We start from the raw sequence: 21,346 nt of genomic DNA, 5'->3' as shown, positions 1-21,346 counted from the left end.
AAAAAAAGCCTTACAAATACAGTGTAATTGTCTAATGCAGTCTTTTTCCCCAGCACTGTGATCAGACTGCTGTCACATCCATAAGAACACGGCGATGATGAGCTCACGTGTTATTGTTCTGATGCCGTGTAATTCATTTTGTCCTCAACCTGATTCATATTCTCTCCATCAAATTCAATAAAACACATCCCTCATCTACACCGGGCTTTAAAATTAAATTTAGGTTTCATAACTGCAGGATCGAATGCATAATTTATACTGACTAACGGTTTCACAATGGCACCTCTATTTCTGTCCTTTACACAATGACACACACACAGAGAAAGGCAGGGCCTGGTAGGTTCCATGATCTTTAATAAAAGGCACATGTACAGCCATAGTGAGATGAGTGAATCCACTGGCAGAGAGACAAAGCATTAAAACACAGAAATACAGGAAATAGAGGTCGGGAGGAAAGAGAGAGAGAGGGAGAGAGAGAGAGAGAGAGATATCTGCTTTACAGTAGAGTCTACGCAAGTAACGTCTTCATGTTCTTGTTCAAGTAGGTCTAACACTAACATGTCACTGTGTTACAGTAAAACTTCCCAACCCTGCTCCACCAACCCACGTCCAGAAAAGTCCATGCACACGGACATGGATGGAGATCACCCCGACACTCTGCTCTCAGTTTGGGTGTCACTCCTCAGCTGCTGCCGACCGGAGCAGCTCATCTGTCCCCAGCTTTCTGTAAGCTTCATATTATATTTCCATCTATTCATTTATTTTTTTAACCAAAACCTAAAGCCTATCCCGACTATAAAACTAAAAGGTCCCAGGTTTGTCTGCGAGTCACCAGATTCTTTAAGAAAAATCTTGTCATTCGTCTTCCATCACTTTCTCTTGTTAAAAACGTCATTCACACAACCATTCACACTCACATTCACATCTAAGGTTCATCAAGAACCAGCAAAAAGGATCGTAATCATAATTTAGACAGTAGAAGTGGTAGATTTGTTAGTTGATGGAGGACACGGTGTTGTGTCCAACTGAGTGATCGGTATTTAATCATTCCATTTTTGTCAAAAATATGCACAGAAATAAAAGCTGCAACAACTGGTTGCTTCAGTGAAAATCAGCCAGCGTGATGATGTCAGGATTTTAAAGGCTTCATCAATGTAATACTTTTTACTCTTCTGTTTCAGCTTTTTTAACGAGAGACTTTGCATTTCTTTTTTCTGACATACAAAAATAAACCAAGCTCATTTTGGTTTTGGGCTCAAGGACTTCTGATTATTGAATCGCTAACAGAGACGTTAACTGTGGGAAGTCCATTCTCACAGAGGATTGTACTCTAGTTACTACACACACACACACACACACACACACACACACCCACGTCAGCAGCAGCTTGCACACTAAAAGCCTTCCTAAAAGAATAAAAGTTCACAGTTACTTAAATATTAAGGGGTTAAGAGAAATCAAAATAAAATCAAACAAAGATTAGTGTTGATGGTTATATCAGGGAATCACAGCTGGAGGAATAAGTCAAAGAAGTACAAAGATCCACGCAGCCTGGCCCACGGTCCTCGACTGAGAAAACAGGGTAGGGGCTGTTTGCTAAAACAGGAAGTGACCTGGGGTACAAGGTGGGACACATATACACACACACACACACACGCAGGCACACAGTCATGTCCTGGAAGTCCCCGTACACATGTCCAGAAAGCAGCTGACTGGACGCAGGCGCTCTTGTATTCACATTTTCCGGCATGTTTGTTCATGCAGACCCAGCGTGGGCCCACCTCTGGGGTCTGTCCCTCACACACCAACAGTCAAACACACACACAACTACACTGTGTAGTTGTGTGTGTGCGCATGTGCGTGTGTGTGCTACCTTTATCTATGGGTGTCAGGGGTGAGAGGTCGGTGACCTCAGAGCCTCCTGAGGTCCACACCAAACCATAGAGCCCACAGCTGTGACACCAGCAGTCCCACTCATCAAAACCCTTCATCCTGGATCACAGCAGCTGTGTCACTGAAGGAGGGAAGAGTCACGAGTGGCATGTCTCTCTGTTTACACCGTTAGTGAGTGAGTGAGTGTGTGTGTGTGTGTGTGTGTGTGTACCCTGCGTGATTGTGTGTGTTAAGAGGTATCTGTGGTTCAGTGGTGTCTCTCTCATCTTCACATCTTTTCTTTTTGCACCTTCGTCCAACATCCTTGTTCCTCCTCGTCCTTTTTCTTCACCTCCTCCTCTTCTTCCTCTTCCTCTTGTTCTCCTCTGACTCTTTATTTCTGAACTTGGAAGATGAACAGACGCAGGTTGATATTTTTGGCGGCCAGCAGTTTGTTGCACTCCACTGAATCGGAGATGGGCAGGGGGACGTAGTCGGTCTCGTTGGTGTCGTTGCTGAAGGAGTGATGGTGGATGACGGGTTTGATCCGTACGTCGTCGTACGGCCCCTTCAGCAGCAGGAAGGAGCACTCCAGAGCAGAATTCACCTGTGCACGTGGAAAGACGAGGCGTTATCCAGATATTAGATGACTGTAGCACATTTTATTCAAAATACCGTTTGTTTAACCCTGTTGAAGAGTCAACATGTCGGTTCATGTGTCACTGACAGACAGCTCTGGTCCAGGTCAAGACCCAACACCCTGACACACCTAAATACTGAAGCCAACCTTACACCATCATCACCAGAGGTCTGTCAGATGTGAGCAGCACAAACGGACACCGGCTAATTACACAGCTGCTGCTAACGCCCACTCACGCCACCTCTGGCTTCAGAGGAGGACGACAGAGGAGTCTCTGAAACAGGGTTTTAAAAATAAACACGTGTGTACCTTGCTTTTGAGGATGAGCTGAAAAGAAAGGGTGCGCTTGCAGGAGAGGTTGGGGTTGCGTTCCGAGTCATTGACGCGAGCCTTCAGCACCCACGTCTGGTTGAGAACTGTGAAGCGCGGTGTCTCATAGTACAGGCGGGTGATGAAGTCGTCGGTGCGGTACGGCCTGAACTGCACCTCTGGATGGACACATAACAGGTTTTCAAAACAGTGAAGAGTGTCATGAGTGGGAGGACGAGAACGTTTCTTTTCTCCGAGTCGGTAACCAAAGTGAATCATACAACAGGGTGCGCTCTCGTCACCTCTCTTTCGTGTTCATATACACATACCTGTAAAGCCAATCTTTTCATAGCACAGCAGGCTGAAGATGCTGTTGTAAAGCTGCATGTCTCTGCGGTGGTTCTGGTCCATCTCTCCCAGGATTCCCATCAGCTCCGTACCGGTCTTTGTGGGATGTGAACACTCGCCCTCATGAGCTGGCAGCTCGTGAAAAGGACCTTGCCAGGGGCAACCAATCCTCTTGTACTTGCACTGTGTCACCCTAGAAACACAAGTGTGAGTTAGCGTCGGGGGCGCCGTGGGCGGGGTTGACTACATTACATTACATTTAACAGATGCTTTTATCCAAAGCGACTACATGCTACTTCTCGGAGAGTGCATGCTACTAAGAATATCAAAGGTGCTAATTAATCCGAGGCTAATTAAGTGTAATAATGACAAGCTTTCACACACAGTCAAGAGCGAGAAACTCAGATTCATATCATATGATTACATCAAAGATAGAGATGTTTCTCAATGAATAGCTGTCACTTTATTACAGTGGAATAGAGGCTTTTAAGTGAAGTGAAAAGCACTACTTATCTCCAGTGGTGAACCAAAGATAATTGAACCCATGCGGTGAGTTTCACCTCACATTAACAGCAAAGTTTTGTCTTAAATAACAGCAAGGTACTGTAGCTACATACATTTATGCATTTAGCCGACGCTATTTATCCAAAGTGACTTACAAGAGGAGAATTAACAATCAAGCTACACAGAAGAACTCTTGGAAAGAGACGGCTATTTAGTAAAGTGGGACTTGAGACAGAGCAGAGATCTTCAACAGGTCACTGGACTCTTAGATCAGACGGACAACCAGCATCCGTTCATACAAGGCCTCCATTTGAATCTACTATTAGGATTAATGGACACGTCACCAAAGGACAATTGGAAGACTGACAGACAACACAAAGGACTAAAGGACAAGTGACAATCTTATTAACGGTGTCTGTTAAAAGCTCCGACTGTAATCTAATTTCTTTCCTTACGACCTGTTTCTATTCCAGCCATCATCTGGGTGAAGGCTACACCCTGGACAGTGTCCATCACAGGGACACATTTACAGAAGGAACAACAAGCGTTCACACTAACACCATCTATTATTGGACTCAAACAGTTGGCCCTTCAGAGGACATTGAAAAGCAGCAGATTTCATCCTTTTGTTGGTCATACTGTCACTGCAAACAATCTGCTGATGTCTGTCACTAATGCTCCTGTCTGTCACTGCACAGTCCTTTGTTGTTTTTGTGACTTGTCCTGTCTGTCTTGTCCACTTCCTGCCACCTGTCCCTGTCCTGCTTTGTTTTTCCCCTCCTCTGTGATTCCCTCCTCCTCACTGATGTGCTCCACCTGTGTCTCGTCAGCATTCCCGCCTTAATTGCCTTCATAATCGTTCCCTCCTTCGGTGCCATTTTGTCCTTGCCAGCCTCCTTGGTCAGGTCACTTTACCAGTGTTTACTGGTGTTAGACCTGTTTTGTCCTGACTCTGTCTTTTTCTAGTCCTGTCCTGAATCCTACCCGACCAGAATTTTGAATCGAAGACAAACATCTGTTCAACCACTCTGATAGTGATCATTTAAAGGTACTGTCTGCAGTATTTAACAATAACTCCACACACACATATATATATATAAATCAATATCAAATATAATGAATGTATTCATTATATTCTGTTCAGTGATTGCTTTCTTTGACATTTGTCTTCTGTCTTCTATCCTTTCCAAAAGGTCCCAGAGACACAACAAAGTCAACACAGGCAAGTCCAGGCAAGTCCACACCCACAGACCCTTTGAACAGCTATAGAGAAATAGTTCCAGTGCCACAGCACCACACAGTGGCCACATTCAGTCAGAAACAATTGTGCACACTTTCTGCACTGCTATGCAAATATTTAAATGAGTACAGGATACTTTTTCATTTCCTAATATTTAAGACACAGGTCTGACAAGTATGAAAATAGTACTTGGTTCTTGTTCTTGACAGTACACAGCACTATTTCATTGTAATATGCCCAGCAGACCAGGTCTGAAGACCGCCCCACGTTATTGATTAGAGTCTACAGACCAGAGCTTCGCTGGAGTGCATCAAGTTTCTTTTTGTCTGCGTCTGACCTGAGCAAAAACACCAGGTGAGTACCATGACCGTTGTTATGACAACCACAGCACAGTTACTGCTGTCCTAAGCAGGGTCACTGGTCGCCAAGGCAACAACCCCATAGGATTTCCTTTATGCAAATTGAAGCAGCCTCAGAGTCACGGGCAACAAACGCACACGTCAGCTGCTCTCCCCCCTCATCGGTTCCACGTTATACGTTCCCAAATGAATCCCACATGACGGGCCACATGCACCGCGTACACACAGTCATGCTTCACACATTTACTAGGAATGATGTCATTTGTACGGGTCCCTGTTTCCTGTTAGATATCAGGCCTGAAAAAGAACAACTCTGTGTGTGTGCGCATGCGTGTTCACGTTATACCTGTCTTGACACTCTTCTTTCTGGTGTCGCTCTAAGCTGGAGCGGGGGAACTGTTTCAGGCAGAAGGTACATTCTGTCGGCAGCTCACTGACAGCCTTCTCCACAGCCAGGTTCCTGCAGCACAGGTTCTTGCTAATCTCACACCTACACAGACAGAAGAATGCACAGATCAACCTCCTGCCGCGGGTTTAAAACCCAACATACAGTAGGTGTGGCCTGTTCAGCACATGCAGGATTTGGTATTTAAACAGACAGATTTGTTGATGGTAAAATGACAGAAAACAAAGAGCTGTTTATACAATATAACAAGTATTACATGTCAATTACACACTGGTCTTTTTGTAGCAAAAAAACCCTTTCATACTCATGTCCATACAGAATGAAGGGAAATGACTACGTTACGATATTCCAATGCTATAGTGACTGTATGTTGCATGTTTGCTATTTCAACAAACTGTTCTCAAGAATGTGTCATAACGTATTACCAATGTTAGGACAACAGACGCTCCACTACCAAATGTATCAATTTCAAATTCACAAAGACTACAGTCATTAACTAGAGTAACCAGCTTCTAACTAGAGTAACCAGCTTTAACTAGAGTAAAACTAGAGTAACCAGCTTCTAACTAGAGTAACCAGCTTCTAACTAGAGTAACCAGCTTCTAACTAGAGTAACCAGCTTGATTTTCCAGTGTCTCCACTACATTACTGTGTGCACACCTGCAGTTGGGACACGTGGCCTGTTCCTCCTTGAGGCGCGAGTCAGCCAGAAGGTGAATAAAACAGCCCGCACACATCAGGTGTCCATTGGTACACTAGGGAGCAGACAGAATGAATGACATCATCACCACATGCACTTACAGAAGTGGGAAAAGAAGACACATTAGAGACATTTCTGTAGAATCTAGAACGTTGACTTTGGTTTTTGTTTTATTAAAAAATCTCCATCTCACAATTTACCTTTAGATAAAAAATGTACAGTGGCCTTTAGCTACAAAATGTTCATGTTTAATTATCTGTTTTGGAGACAAACCAGATAATTAAACATTCGTTTTTGTTTTTTTTTTAAATTTTTTTTACATTTACGTCAGTTGCCCAAACTTTCCGAACGGTGCCTCTACATACGCAACAGGGTATCTGTAAACCTTCCTCTTTTAAATAGAAGATCAATTGGCTGCAGTGATGCTTTTTGTTTATCAAAACTATTGATTAGGTTTTCAGAGACTTTAAATAGTTTGTAACTGACTTATTACAATTCTTGGAAATCTGTATTTTGTAATTTTGTACTACACAGTTCAGGGAGTTTGATCCCAAGGCTTCAGGCACATGGATGGCCTCTACCCAGGGGGTTGGACTCAAAAAGAATAGATGTGGATATATAATTTTGGGTGATTGTGGCCTGGTGAAAAATAATAGGAATGGCAGACGTTGATCCAGAAATGTCAAGTGAATGACCTTTGGGTTGGACTGGGCTCTGGGCGATTCCTTGGTTGTTTGTAAACTGTAGGACCATTGTGTGTGTAAAGGATATCATTGGTGTATAAATATTTGACATCTGTCAGATTCATGGCATGGTGGCCATAAGTTGTTAATGGCTAAACACGGCAAACAAACATTAACTACAACTATGTTACTTGTCATTGAAGACGGTATTTTAAGGTCGCTGAGGACACTAGGGCTGGTGTAACCAGGAGGGGGGCTACGCCATTTAAGTTCCATAATTTATTCAGATTTGGATGTTTGTGATTTGGGAGTGGGGCCTGAAAGTGTTGACTTTTTGCTGGGGGTCATTTGAGGGTAATTCATAGTATAATGTTATGTACTTGAGCCCACAGCGCTGACCAGGAGGCCTGGGTGTGTCCGACCTCCGCTTCAAGGCTCAGTAAACAGAAGACACTTGAACCTGTGTTGGATCAACTTTCACTAAAAATAAAGGGAACGCATTCAACAGGTTGACACAGGGGACAGTGGGGGCTGGGACATGGGGGCATCTTCTAGAATACAGTGGAGCTGTTTGTTTTTTTGGGGCGGATTTTAGGGTGCTGAAGGGGAGCAGGGAGTGTCATGATTTAGACCATGTTTACCTGATACACTGACGCCTTGGGCAAATCTAGGCACACGGTGCAGCACAGCACTGAGTACAGTCTCTCCTCCAGCTTCCCTGACTCGCCCTCGGGCAGTCTCGCCCTCTTCTTGGGTGGTTGGTCCTGGTCAGGCTCGGGCCCTTCGCGTCGAATCCCGACGTCCTCCGATTGCATGGCCGCGACCCCGGCAACAGCCTCCACTGCTGCCCCCACGGCTCCGACCCCCAGGCCTCCCGAGGAGGAGCCAGGGGCGGCCGCAACGCCCACGTCTCTCTCTTCCAGCGAAGACATGGCTACGAAATATCAAGAAATGCCCGCGGTGTGTGTAGACCTGCTGAGGTCGAAGTACCTGCAGGTTTTAGTTCGGTTTAAACGTCTAAACCGCCAGGCCAACGGTCAGCTGACAGCAAGCTAACATTAGCCGGGCTAACGCTACAGCAGCGCCCTGACACACTGGAATGAAGGCTAAACTTACAATTTACACTAGAAACTTCTATGTGTAACAAGCCAACGACGGTGTAATTAAAATGTAATAACGGACAGGTTAGATGTGGACTAGTTTAGTCGACTTACAGTGAGGCCAGCAGACTATGTGCTGTCCCTGTGTCTCTGTCTCTCTCTGTGCTCAGGCAGAACAAAAACAACTCGTCCCTCAGCTGTCGTTTCTCTCTCGACGCCGTTATTCGCTGTGACAGCAGATTACAGGCGCGGCCCAGCTCGGCTGCTCCTAGAACGTCCCTGCTCCGGGACCGACCCACCGTCCACGGAGCTCACGGGACGTGTCGGTGCTTAAATCCAAGGTTTGAGACCGTTCTGGTGGAACTCGTCTCTCTCTAGCTACACAGCCATCTTTGTTTTTTTTTTCCTCTCTCCCCCTGTCCGTCTCCCCAGACTTCACCTTACACAGCCTCCTCTACTCCGGATCAGAATTTGTAATTACTTTAAAAGCCGTGACTAAAATATTAGTTCCGTATCTAAAATAAGTTTCGGCCTGTGCCTGTAAACGTTTGCCGGTTGCAGCAGCTACCTGGTTGCTGCCCTGACTTGGCTGACAGCAGAGTGTTTTGTTGTGGCAGATGACTTGGGGTATTTAAAGAGTTGGGGAGTGCGCATGCGCATTGAGCACCTGCGGGTTGAAAACATCAAAGGTGGACCAAAACACTAAAGTCATCACAATCCCATAGAAAATCTTTTATAACACACTTACTATAACTGTTATTACACGTTAACCAATCTTAGTGAAGCTCAGAGGGACATGTCCGACTGCACGGACTGTCAACGGCTGGGGTTTTTTTCCCTATGGCCAATTTTGGAAACCTGAAAAATGATGTAAAGTTCACTAAAACCAAAACCAAACCTCAACCAGTCCTGCTGGTTTTTGACCCAGGTCAACGTTTTGTAAACAAAGCTCAACATGGCAAGTAATTACATTGTAATTCCTTCTCCCTAAAAGAGAGGACAATGCGATCATAAACGTGTTTTATTATGGTTAGTGTCCACGTTAAATGATTGTATAACAGAGGCATCAGAATGCTCAGTTCCTTTTTTCATTAGCAGTTTGCACATGCAGAGTAACATCTCAGAGAAGCAATAAATGCTGCTTTAATTTGTATTGATATCTTGTGTTTTTGATCAAATTGATACCATGAAGATTAATTGAAAGGAGGGACAAAGGGCCTTAACTAGGCAACAATGTCTTGGAAGGGCATTGCCACATCCATGTCCTACAGATAGTCTAAGGTATCAATGTTAAATTGGTTTGGTATTTCCAGCTATTTTAACCCCCCTTGACTGATAAAAACATTTAGTCATGGCAGGAAAAAGTCAAGTGAAACAATATTCTCAGGGTTTCCTCATTTGGGAAATTACATAGAAAAAAACCTCACAGTGTCCTAACTTGCAACACTATATGTATGGTATTGCAATGTGTTGGTATGAGATGTTTGAGTGTGTGATTGTAGAATTTCTTTTTTGTCCTTTTCTTATTTTGGTTCGAAAATATTTTTAAACCCTTACCTCCAATGCCCTAGATCAGCCCCCAGGGTGGGGAGGGGTGCCCATGCATTCAGGATTGGGGGTTGCGAGAATGCACGGGGGGTAGGTGTGGCAGGATGTCAGAGTTTCAGCTGTCTGCAATCGAGGGGAACAGGACCAACCACTCCCACTGGATGGACAGATGTGCCTTATTTGGTGTGTGAGGAGTGACACGGCTGCTTTACCAACCTCAGCTATGCACACACACTCCCCCACATCTAGTTTGGTCACATGCTGTTTAATCTGGATGTTTGGCAGTCCCCATTAATTACCACTGGATCATAACACACAGTTTTTTAGTATACACAGAATATATATATACAGTAGATATTAGATTAGGTTCATATTAAGGAAGCAGAAATGTTGGCCTGAAGAAACACTAGATGATTACATGACATGCAACACTGAGGCTCAGAGCTCAGAGTTTTTCATAAAAATGTTATGATGTGTACACTTATTAACATCACATGCACTAATGTTGCTAGACGAGCGACCTAAAAGGCACACTTCTAGGAAATGGCATTCAACAGTATGAAAGGAGGAAGGATGAGTGTCGTCATAGTAGCAATCTAAAATAGCCACGAGCAGCGATGACACACACCGTAGTATATCAATTTCTCAAGGTTAAACCCGGTCGGTGGGGGAGGATGGACGGTTGACCAAATCACAAACAATAGGTCCGAGCAGTTTTGTAACTAAACCAAACACATGTTTACATCCAGCGTGGCTGAAGCCTACTTCCCTTATTTCAACATGTACGTCAACACAGAGCTCTGCTTGTTGTTGCTTCAGTTCCTATTGCAGCCATTAATCATGGTGTGACTGAGGGATAAACAGATCAACCTAATTTACATATTTGACTTGTTTAGCCATTCAAATCCTAGAGATCACATGGTGTTATCAGGCAGTCACTCAAGTATCGGCTGCTACTGTGCAGAACAACGAGCGCTGACCTCGATGTAATCACACAGTCACTGTAACAGGAGATGTTTTCTGATAGATTTGGCTGATCATGGTTCTGCTGGTGTGGACCGAGGTGAAGGAGGTGTTGGGTTGGAGGATGGATGCTGTGTTGAGGCACCTGAAGTGGCGTCTTCAGCTGAATTGTTGGAAGGTGCCGATTGTTGAGGCGACAGCGGCTGCTGCTGCTGCTGGCTGTTTTGTTTTGTCTCCGTTCTTATCTGATATTGTGGTTCAGGTTGGTCTGCGAGTTCAACTCGTGGTTTGATTGTGCTGCCTGTCTGACGGCACACATGCACCTGTATTTCTGGGCTGCAGAGTGAGTTAGAGTCTGATGAGGTGACGTGTGGTTTCTGTTGCACGGGTGTGTCCTCTGACACAGGGTTCACTCTGATGCTTGGAGATATGGTGTGAACTGCACCAGTGTCTACTGATTGCGGCCGAAGGGGTTTGTCCTCAATTCCCTTTGTCTGTGTCCTGCTCTCATTTAGTCTGTCCTCAGGTCTGATGAGGTTTTTGTCTTTGTCTCCTCCCTTGCTGCTGATGTGTCCTTGTCTTCTGGCTCTCCTCGTCTCCGTTGCGTTAGCCTCAGCCAAGTTTTGCACTCTTTCTGTTTCCCCTCTGCTGGCTACACTATTCCTCTGTGTTTTCACTGCCGGCGCCCCCTGCCAGCACTGCGAAGATGTAGTCCTTACCCAGAGATGCTGCATGGTCTGCTCTGCTGTCAGCCTGACAGAGGGATCAGGCTGGAGCAGAGCTGTGACGAGGCCTTTGGCTTCTGCACACAGACATAGGAACAGAATAGTAATCAGGGGTTAATGCAGTGTTTATGTGTTCAAATACTCTGCTTTATATACATTGTACAAATATAACAGGTAGAAAATATACCGGTGCTTTTTTATTATTCCAACCATCTCCTTTGACATTGACAGTTTAGGTGAGCCCAGGGTAAATTGTCACCTAAAGTTTCTGGTGTTAGCTTAGCTAGCTCGACTGGCATTTAGTGGTTTGACATTTCAAGTTATCAGACATGATCGATGAGCTTGATATCGTCTGGTCGTTTTCCTCTGGCCTTTAGTGTCAACATGACATTTTTGTCCAGACCACCTTTGGTCATTGATGGTTGTTTGGGAAAATAAAAATAGAGCAGCTGAAACGTCAGATCTTCTTTTTATCGTCTACACGTCTGAATGTATCTGAGCTGCTGCCAGGTAGTTGTTTTCATTTGGTTTAACAGCTGTACCTGATTAATTGGCCAGTGTGTACGAACCATAACTATGAACACAGGCACTTTGAAAAGTACATGCTCTACTTAGCATAAAAACATTAAGCGTACTGCACGTGGTTCTGATTCCAATGAGACTTTTTCCACCCAGACTTTGCAAAAGTTTACAATGTAAATTCCAAGGGCAGTTTTAGATATTTCAAAGGGATGGCGCCCGGAGCTCCTGAAAAAAAATTCTGACCTTGGCAGCATATATAATGTTTTTGTTCTTCTCACCCTCTGAGATGGGATCCCAGTAGGGGGACAGGAAGTGAAGCTGCCCCTCTTTAATTAACTGAAACAACTCTTCCTGGTCCCGGTCCCGACTGCGAAATGGGGGGAAACCACACAGCAGGATGTAGAGAATAACACCTAGAGCCCAGACGTCCACTGCTACACCATAACCTGTGAGAGCAGTCATGAAAAGTTCTTTTAAAGGAGGAGGATGAATTATTGGTGCAATAACAAAAAAAACAGTCATTGTTTATTATATTCTACACGTAGTATTTTTCTGTTTTTCATGTCTACGGGGTCCGCTCACCTGTCTCAAAGAGAATCTCTGGTGCCACGTACGTGGGCGTCCCACAAATGGTGAAGACAGGCTCAGTCACCACCATGGCGAGTCCAAAGTCTCCTAGCTTTAGCCTGCAGATATTTCCCGCCACACGTTCTATCTGAGAGGGAAGGATTCAGTTTATAACTAGTTATTAACTTAACACATATTAACTAGGTCGATAACCGATGTTGATATTGCCAAAACACTTATTTTCTGATTCCGATATCAACCAATACCGATGTACCGCTCCATAAGCATTCTGCATACAATCCCGTGATAATTAAAATGGATGAATAGAATAAGATGCAATTCTGCTATCTACTGGCTTCCACCTTCATATACAGCCATTTTCCCCCAAAACTATTTTTAGGCCACACATCATTTGGCGAAACCCAGGCATTGTCATATCAGGTTTTCATTAGGAAAACTAATAATGATTCTTACAGATATAGTTATGCTAATATGAGGCCGATGACATTTGTCAGCCGATATTATCGAACATCCCTATTTATAACAGGGAGTAAGAATTACTATAACTATTGTAATTATAACCATTGTACTGTGCATGTACATATAGACACAGCAGTTACTGTCAGTGATACTGATCAGAATCCCTTCTGTCGGAGTTTGACATGTATGTTTAATTGTGATGATTCATGTCTTTGATATGTTGCGTAATATATATTTTTTGTAAATATGAGGTCATTCTTTCCACTGATACCCACCAACAGGTTTTCTGGTTTGAGGTCTCGGTGGACAATGCTCTTGGAGTGGATGTAGTGCAGTGCGTCACTCATGTCGGACACCATCAGTCCCGCCTCCGCCTCGGAAAACTTCCCCCTCTCACTGATGGCCTCAAACAGATCTCCTCCGCTCACCAGCTCCATCACCAGGTATGAATGAGTGTGCGTGTGGTGGTGCGCAAACAGTCGCACAATACGACCGTGACGCAGGCTACCCAGAAGGCTCAGTTCATTCTGCATCATGTGCTCACGGCCAATCAGCTTTGAGCGTTCGATTACCTTTAGTGCAAAGCTCTGTCCATCGCCGCGCCGCCGGCACTCTCGCACCACGGCAAAGTTCCCGTCTCCGACCACACGGCCTATTTCATAGCAGCGCTGGATATCTGCCAGCGTGACATCACTGCCATCTGAGGGCAGGCCGAGTGCTGTGTTGTCCTGCCTTTGTTTGTGTGCTGAGCCCACGTCTGGCAGTGGTTTTGAAGCTTGGGACTGGGAAGGACTCTTCTCTTTGGTGCACACGGGCTGAGGGCTGAGAGAAACGTCCTGCTTTAGCTGGTCTTTTTCGGTGTAAGTGCAAACCCGCTGTTTTCTGGACACGGGAGGAAGAGGAACCCTTCCTGATAGCGGATCCATCCTGTCTGGAACATGCTGATGAGTTATGATTGATAAACAGTTCTCACACAACGTAGGAGAGGGAATCTCGGATTCTCTGGAATCCTCTCTGTGTTTGAAGGGACTGGTTCCTGAAGGCTGATGCCCTTTGACCCTCACGTTGAGTCTCTGTAGGTGGTTCGGAGGACAGACTGGTTTTCTGCCAGAATTCTTTTTATGAGACTTCTGAATATCCAGGTCTTTGTGGTGAGATATGTGTGTATTAGTGTGACTTTTGACCTGTGACTTTGTCTCCTGGTTGGTGTCGCTGCTGTCCGCTCCCTCGCTGTACCCGCTGTCAGCCTTGGCAGCTTTGTCTGGCGTTGACGTCAGTCTTTTTTCCCAGGAGCGCAGCGCAGCAGCCCGATAGTGGGAGTGTTCAGGATAAAGTTCTTCCAGAGCCTCCTGAACACTGCTCAGTTCAGGCCGAGCTTTTCCCAGAGCCAGATAGGCCACCTCGCCACGGAAGAAGTCACAAATACCCTTCACCTGGGAAAATAAAACAGTCACAATAACACCTCAACCCTAGAATTTCATAAGTCTCCTGACATGATTTCTGTGAGTTGACCTGGAGTCACCTTGCAGCAGTTGCAGTATATTTGACATTTATGATACCACAGGAGTATCATCTGCCTGTCGATTGTCCAAAAATGTCCCCCAAGGAGAAAACAACCTCGGCGCTGACCTACAAATAATTTGATTTTAAGTAAAGCCACCAAAGACCTTTGCAGCATTATTGATCGTAATCAATCATCCGACTCTTCGCTGCGTTCACATATCTCCCCTCTTCATCTTCCTGTGCTGTACTTGGACTTCACTTTTTTCTGTCCCTGTGGATGGATTAATGTCAGCGTGTTAGCCTCACTGCACTCATGACTGAATCACCTGCTGGACAAAGTAGGAACATGTTATGATGGCACCACAGCTTCAGTGACCTGCAGGCCTCGGGGGGAGGAGGACACTGAAGCTAACAACATGAACCTCCCTTAATCATCCAGGTCTTAAAGGTGTGTCCTGATTTATTTGATCACCTCCAGACCCTGTCATTAGGGAGGGTCTTTGGGTCGAGCACTTCAACAACCGTAGACATTAAAGACGAAGCGTCTTCAGACTTTCTGTGTCACTTTGACAGCAGAGGTTTGTGAGGGTCAGTTTGACTTAAATGTCATCAACTGTAACAGTCCATGCTTTACCACCCCACCATTTAATGAATGCTCTGGGGGTGGGGGTGGCAGACCTTAGGCAAAGACAGGCGTCTGACTAGGGCACCAACCTACCGAAGGACCCCACGAACACTTCATCACCCTGTGCTAAAAACATGGACATTACAATGGGATAAAGAGAAACGAGTGTGTCGTTGTGGGCGTTAGCAGCTAGTTCTCCGTGTTCCTCATCAGGTCGTGATTGCACGTTTGCGTTCACAATGAATCTATTCTGAAGGAAATAGATGAAAAGCCTTGGCATGTGTTGATGCGTATCAGCTGACACCTGTGATTGACAGCTGGATCATGTGACAGGGGTCTAGTTGCAGGCTCTGACAGAGGTTTTTTTTCCTTTTCATCTAGATCCAGTGTGTGTATTATAATTGGTGCAGTCTTTAAGCTTGAATGAAGCAGAAAATGTTTATTGTCTCTCTGTTGGCAACAAATGTGGAAAGTGTGACTCAGATGCCCCAGCAGTGCACCTTTGCATGAGAGCAGGTGGGAAACATCACTTATAATGTGTGTGTGTGTGTTTGAAGGTGTGTCCTGTGGTGATTATTTTCCCATCTATTCAAATAACAAGAGTAAAGTGTGAGTGTCGTAGATTGAGTTCACACTGATCAGCAGTGATGGAGCAGCAACATCCACGCGTACGTCCACTTTGTCTTTTTTAAACTGCTGTCTTTCAAATGATCAAAATTGTACTTGATCTTTCTCAGGGAGAAACATTGAGCCTAACCTCTCGTGCATGGGTGGTGAAAAGGCGTGTGACCCGCGCTCTGTGCCAGCGAGGAAACCCCAAAGCCTCTGAAATATCCAACAGCAGCTGCTCGAAGGAGACCACACCCCTGCGGTTCAACAACACGGTAACCTGAAAGGACGAGAAAAGTGAGACGTTAGATATGAATCTGTTTTCAAACCAGGAACCTTACATGAACGAGGATCAAAGATGCACCTCTGTGTCCCATCTGTCAGTGCAATACTTAGAACCTCCACAAGGGGCGTTGTCTATTATTAGACAACATTTATCAGAAAGTGTTATGGTTGAGTGTTATGAATATAATTATGATATTTGAAAAAATCTTCAAACTTTTCTGACAGTAATCACCTGTGGAGCCAATCTACTTGATCTGTATAAATAAATCAGACAGGAGTCAAGTCATGTTGGATCATTTTCACCTTCCTCAGTGAATTCAGACCACAGGGCCGGACGACGGTGACCAGATGGGGCCGCTCTGCGCTCTCCTCCGCGTGTCGTGTGTGAAAGAAAGGCAGGTGATAGGAAGGCAGAGGAGGAGGAGGAGCAGGAGGAGGTGGAGGAGGAAGGTGGGACCTGTGGATCTGTCGGCTTGGGTGGGTGTGAATAGGCCACGGCTGGTGTAACCCACCGGGACGCTTCATCAGTGGGTTGTTAGGAGGAGCTGAAGCAGGAGACGGAGGAGGACAAAAGCAGGAGAAAAAGTGAGGTCTGGACAATTGAAAGTGACGCTGCGGTCATCGGCCACGGCTTGGTTTCACGTGCACACGTACACAAAGTAAAACTCATAAGTAACAGAACACCAGTTCCTTGTGCAGGTTGTGAGCATGCGTGTGTGAGCATGTGTGTGTGAGCGTGCGTGTGTGAGCATAAGTAACAGAACACCAGTTCCTTGTGCGGGGTGTGAGCATGCGTGTGTGAGCGTGCGTGTGTGAGCGTGCGTGTGAAAACAAATCCGGCTGATCAGATTTGAGTGTTTTCCATCACACAGAGTGCAGGGGCCATTTGAGATTCCTCAGGCACCCTGGCCCACTGGCTGAATAATTTAGGCTTCCTTAAGTCATTAAGAACACACACACACACACATACATATATACATATAAACAAAAGGTTTCTTGACCTGGTTAGGGCTCAGCTGAATCTGCATGATTGATGAAGCTTTAGAGACACAGAACATCTTTGACGTTTCACTTTCTGGCACAAAGAGTAAAAAGATGTTATCTGTCCAATCAGACAGAAACACAAGATCCTCTTCCTCCATTATTACTGACCACTGCCCCCATCACTCACACACCCCCACTAAGAGTGACAAACACACACAAGAAGGTCTGAGTACACAGAACAAAAACCCAGTTGTGTAACCGCCTCTTATGATTGGCCACAGCTGGCTCTGTCAGAGCTCAAGGACAGAAAGAAGTTTCTTTGGGTTTTTTTAAACCTTTAGTTTAAAAAAAAAAAAAGAACTCACTAAAATGTTTTTAACGAGAGAGTCGTGACCAGAGAGGCTTCAGTAAATCACATAAAGACAGAGAGGACAATTACAAACATTCAAAATGACCAAATGGAAATGGTGTTTAATAAAGCAGCGAGATGTTTCCACGTCCAGGACTTTGAATTTCCACAATGAAACCAGTCCTTGGTTTCAAGGTTTTGCAGCTTTTTTTTAAATTTAGTTTGAACTTTTTTCTTCAGTATTGAGAAAAGATATTTTATACCCACTAGAAGCACTTAAGTCATTTTTTCCCAAATAAATACAAAACAATCTGTTAAAATGCTAATGCTAAAAGGTTTTTAATATAAATGAAGAAATTGTGCTCACTGTTAATTCTGACTCACTGTTGTTGTTTACCATCAGCTAATTCTTCTGTAAAACAGTTTGTCAGCGTTTGAGAGCCAATTAATTTGCAGCTTGCAAACTAATTGGCTCTCTTGGGCTTTTTAAAAATAGCTTTACTATATGGAAGCACAGGAAACAGCAATCCAACATAATTGGCGTCACATTAACAAAGTATTATAGAAATGTAGGTGAAATACAGTTTAAATCTAACGGGGAAAATGTTCAACAGAAACCCTAATGAAAACCACTTTCTGTAAACTATTATTTTAATTATATTTACTGTCTGAAAAGAATATTTTTATGATTTAAACCTACAATTCCAGCTAAAACAAAACAAAAACTGACCTTGTTTCCTTTGTTGTGTTTTCACGGTATCGATTAAGATCAATTTGATAATTTGTGTAAAGTCTTGGAAATTATTCTATTAATTTTAAAAACAACAACAACAACCACGACCTTTTGCTTTGTGAAATAATCCGCCCACTCACCTGTCATTCTCCATTTACTGTGAGCCGCTGCCTCACATCCATACCGGCCTTTCTGTGCAGGCGTCATCCTTTATTTACAAAAGAAAATAAATTGAAAATGTAAAAAAGTCCACGGTTGTCCACAGGAAGTCCACTCTCTGAGTCTCTTCTTTATTCTTCCTCCGGTCGCTGCCTGTCACATCCACTCATTTTCATATTCTAACATTCTCTGTCTCATTCTCAGAAAACTAACGGGATGGCCGGATCTGCTGTGGCTTCACGGTCGCCATGGATACAGGTCAAGTTGACTGAGGAAAGCAAAGACCGGATGCGGAATTACCATATTTTCAAAATAAGAGGACAATCTGGTCGTTTTTACCGGTTTCGATTTATGTTTTCATTATCTGCCAAACTTGTTCACGATCCCCAGTCTACTTGTATGGTGATGTGTATGGAATGTACCATTTTGTTTTATGTGGTTTTACCAGGTAACAGTGGAGCTGGAGCTCATTCCAACTGACATTAGGTGTAAGGTAAAGGGGACGGAAGAAATGATCAAACCACAAAGACCACAAAAAGGCAAACAACCATTCACATGTACATTTACTGCTATTTACTGTCTCCAGTAAATCTAATCCTCCATCTGCGTGTTTTCAGAGTGTGGGAGGAAACCAGAGCAGCCGTAAAAAACTAGTAGAACATGCAAACTCCACACAGAAAGGCCATCGACCGAGCCAGGACAGGAACCGGTGTTCGTCTGTGTGGTAATTTCTAACATCTAGCCTGTATGCTCAATGAAATTCAATATTCACACAATACTTTTTCTATGTTTTTATTAAGTCGAAAGTAAACCAAACCTTAAATGTCACACTGATTTACTATTCTTTTTCAATTTCTTATTTTTTGTACATGGCTTATTCATGATTCAGGAATAAAATAATGTTAATATATACAAAATAAATCTTCATTTCTTGTGGCTTAAATGGTTTTGTGTTTGCAGAACGCGACCTCTAACCCAGCCCAAAATAAACATACTGTGGTGAAATAAAGACGAAAGTTAACTCTGGAGTCAAGTTGTTTAAACTAATAAATTCTCAGGAACAGCAGAGGGATGTGCTCTGTGCTCTCAGTTGTAGCTGTTGCCGCTGCCCTTGTTAAAACTTTCTCTGACAGCGAAGGAGGAAGAAGAAGAAGAAGGAGAAAAAAACCCTGGAGGCTCAAACAAAACCTTTTGTACCACAATGAGTAGAAGAAAGTTATGGTGAAAAATCACACTGACAGCAGGAGGAGGGAAAGCCGCCAGTCTCAGAGGCCGTTACCATAGTTTCACTGACGGAATCCAACACACACTGTGTGTGAGACACACACACACAAACACAAAGTGTCCAGTTGATCTTTTAATGCACTGCCCCCTATGGTTTTGTCTCCAAGGACACAGTTAATATTGGATCAGGAAGTAACAGCTCCATATCCGGGACTCACCGCTGAGACGTACCGACAGCTGTTCATCTACAAACATGTTATCATTATGCCCCACATTTGCCTTTTCAGATGTCCTCAGGGTACGATTTTGGTGAAATTATAGTACGCGCTTATTTATTGGAAACAAATGGAATATTAAATTATTTTACTGGTGCTTTTATTGACCTGCGCTTTATGAATTATTGTTTTCATTTACCCAGTACAGAAGTAGGTATTTTCTGCAGAGGAGGCCATATTAGATGCCAGTGTTTTTACATTAGCTCACAGTAAACAAACTGAATACTATTGTTCGTCAATGAGAGTTAAAGTCTAACACGTGTTCCTACATAATAAGATGGAAAATGTAGGATGAAGGAGATGAAACCAACAATAACATGCAATATCTTGCGTTGGATTCATCCTGTTGGTCACCTCCTAAACCTGTTCACCTGTTTACAAAATATCGTTTTTATTTAATGTCATGTAATGTAAAATACTGTGAGATTAATTATCCAAATTATAGGTATAGATTAAGAGACCGCATTAATCGCCTATCATGTATTACCCGACATAATAATTTATTCCACTAGATGGCGCGCTTCATACACTATCCATCTACATCACCTTTGCTGTTGTAAAAGCCTGGACAGCAATACCGAATTATTTTGAAAATACGTTTCATTTTAATGTTTAATTCATATTGTTCTGTTACAAACAAATTTATATTTAACGCAATAGAAACAATAAGGTTAAATGGGAGACGCTTTAACAAGTTGCTTTCCCCTAACTCCAATTTGTTTTGAGAATTAGTCATTAGCCTTACTTTTTGCATTGTGATCATTTATACCTGGAAACGTCATTTACGCGACCCGGAAGTGAAACCTTCAAATTGAGGGAATCCATTACAGTTGAATAAGTTACAGCTCGTTGTTTGTCTCGTTTACCCATAATGGTGTCGTGGGTATGTATTAAGTATGTTAATAGTATTTAAATGTATATTCATAAGGAAGTCACATATAGATAAGCTTCGTAGCAATAAACAGGCATGAATTAAATTTGTTTTACGCTGTATTTAAATGGCCTTTGACTGTGAAATAGTTTAGGGACCAACACTGCGGTGACTCCAGATGCTGTGTATTTTCTTGCTGGTTTATTGTGTTCGGAGTTGCTTTTGCTGGCGTTCAAAGAATTTAAAGCTATATATATATATATATATCGTGGAATGTTCGTTCACATAGACACCCTCCGTCCCTCTGTTACTGGTCTTTCAACTTTTATTAGTCACCCTGGCGCCTGAGCCGAAAAGTTCGGCCACAACAGCAGTGTTGAAACACGAGAAAGCTAAAAATATTAATTATTATTATTATTATTTTGTGTGTGTTTGCAGAAATGTTTGCACCTGTTGAATCAGTCGGGAGCTACAATTAAATGCCACGATTCGGGCCCATCCTTAACACAGTAACAGTATCGTACCAGCAGAGGGGGTAAGTGTTCATATTAACTGTTCGTTCAGCAATGTGGTGTTTGAACACCGTTTTATGGTTATGGCAAATTTGTGTTACCTACATAAACTAACACTCTACCTGACATAAGTAATTTTAAGTTTAACTTTAATCATTTAAATTGTTTTTTCATAATGAGTATCATACGTCTGTGTAATCTAAGTATGAATAATGTGTGAGGAAAATGAGAACTCTGGACATTGTTAATGT

At 43.6% G+C, this 21,346-nt stretch overlaps 2 protein-coding genes and 1 long non-coding RNA gene across 6 annotated transcripts; 1 reads left to right on the top strand and 2 right to left on the bottom strand.

Annotated features, from left to right (window-relative positions):
• Positions 1-333: 333 nt before the first annotated feature.
• On the bottom strand, positions 334-8,787 carry zftraf1 (zinc finger TRAF-type containing 1). 3 transcript variants are annotated; one of them, XM_008331615.3, is made up of 7 exons: positions 8,276-8,787; positions 7,703-8,051; positions 6,339-6,433; positions 5,619-5,762; positions 3,151-3,362; positions 2,822-3,000; positions 334-2,479 (listed from the first exon to the last, which is right to left on the bottom strand). In XM_008331615.3, the coding sequence occupies exons 2-7, from the start codon at positions 7,991-7,993 to the stop codon at positions 2,267-2,269; spliced, it is 1,134 nt and encodes a 377-aa protein (XP_008329837.1). In that variant the 5' UTR covers positions 7,994-8,051; positions 8,276-8,787; the 3' UTR covers positions 334-2,266. The 3 variants fall into 3 exon arrangements, with proteins under 3 accessions (XP_008329837.1, XP_016896785.1, XP_008329836.1); XM_017041296.2 differs by having other exon boundaries at positions 7,703-7,995; XM_008331614.3 differs by having other exon boundaries at positions 7,703-8,787.
• Positions 3,834-16,388, top strand: LOC107989985 (uncharacterized). 2 transcript variants are annotated; one of them, XR_003052655.1, is made up of 5 exons: positions 3,834-4,721; positions 4,867-5,267; positions 13,248-13,409; positions 15,832-16,000; positions 16,301-16,388. It is a non-coding gene; the product is annotated as an uncharacterized LOC107989985 (long non-coding RNA). The 2 variants fall into 2 exon arrangements; XR_003052656.1 differs by having other exon boundaries at positions 15,832-15,978; positions 16,301-16,386.
• dclk3 (doublecortin-like kinase 3) lies at positions 9,372-19,814 on the bottom strand. Its single transcript, XM_008331626.3, has 7 exons — positions 18,195-19,814; positions 16,292-16,533; positions 15,852-15,983; positions 13,242-14,399; positions 12,502-12,634; positions 12,198-12,365; positions 9,372-11,474 (listed from the first exon to the last, which is right to left on the bottom strand). Exons 1-7 carry the CDS (start codon positions 18,259-18,261, stop codon positions 10,747-10,749), a joined length of 2,628 nt encoding a protein of 875 aa, XP_008329848.1. The 5' UTR covers positions 18,262-19,814; the 3' UTR covers positions 9,372-10,746.
• Between the last annotated feature and the right edge of the window lie 1,532 nt (positions 19,815-21,346).

This window comes from Cynoglossus semilaevis, chromosome 18 (genome assembly GCF_000523025.1).
Source record: "Cynoglossus semilaevis isolate Cse_v1.0 chromosome 18, Cse_v1.0, whole genome shotgun sequence".
Lineage (NCBI taxonomy): Eukaryota > Metazoa > Chordata > Actinopteri > Pleuronectiformes > Cynoglossidae > Cynoglossus > Cynoglossus semilaevis.
The sequence above is the reverse complement of the archived record's forward strand: the minus strand, read 5'-3'. Positions and strand labels throughout refer to the sequence as shown.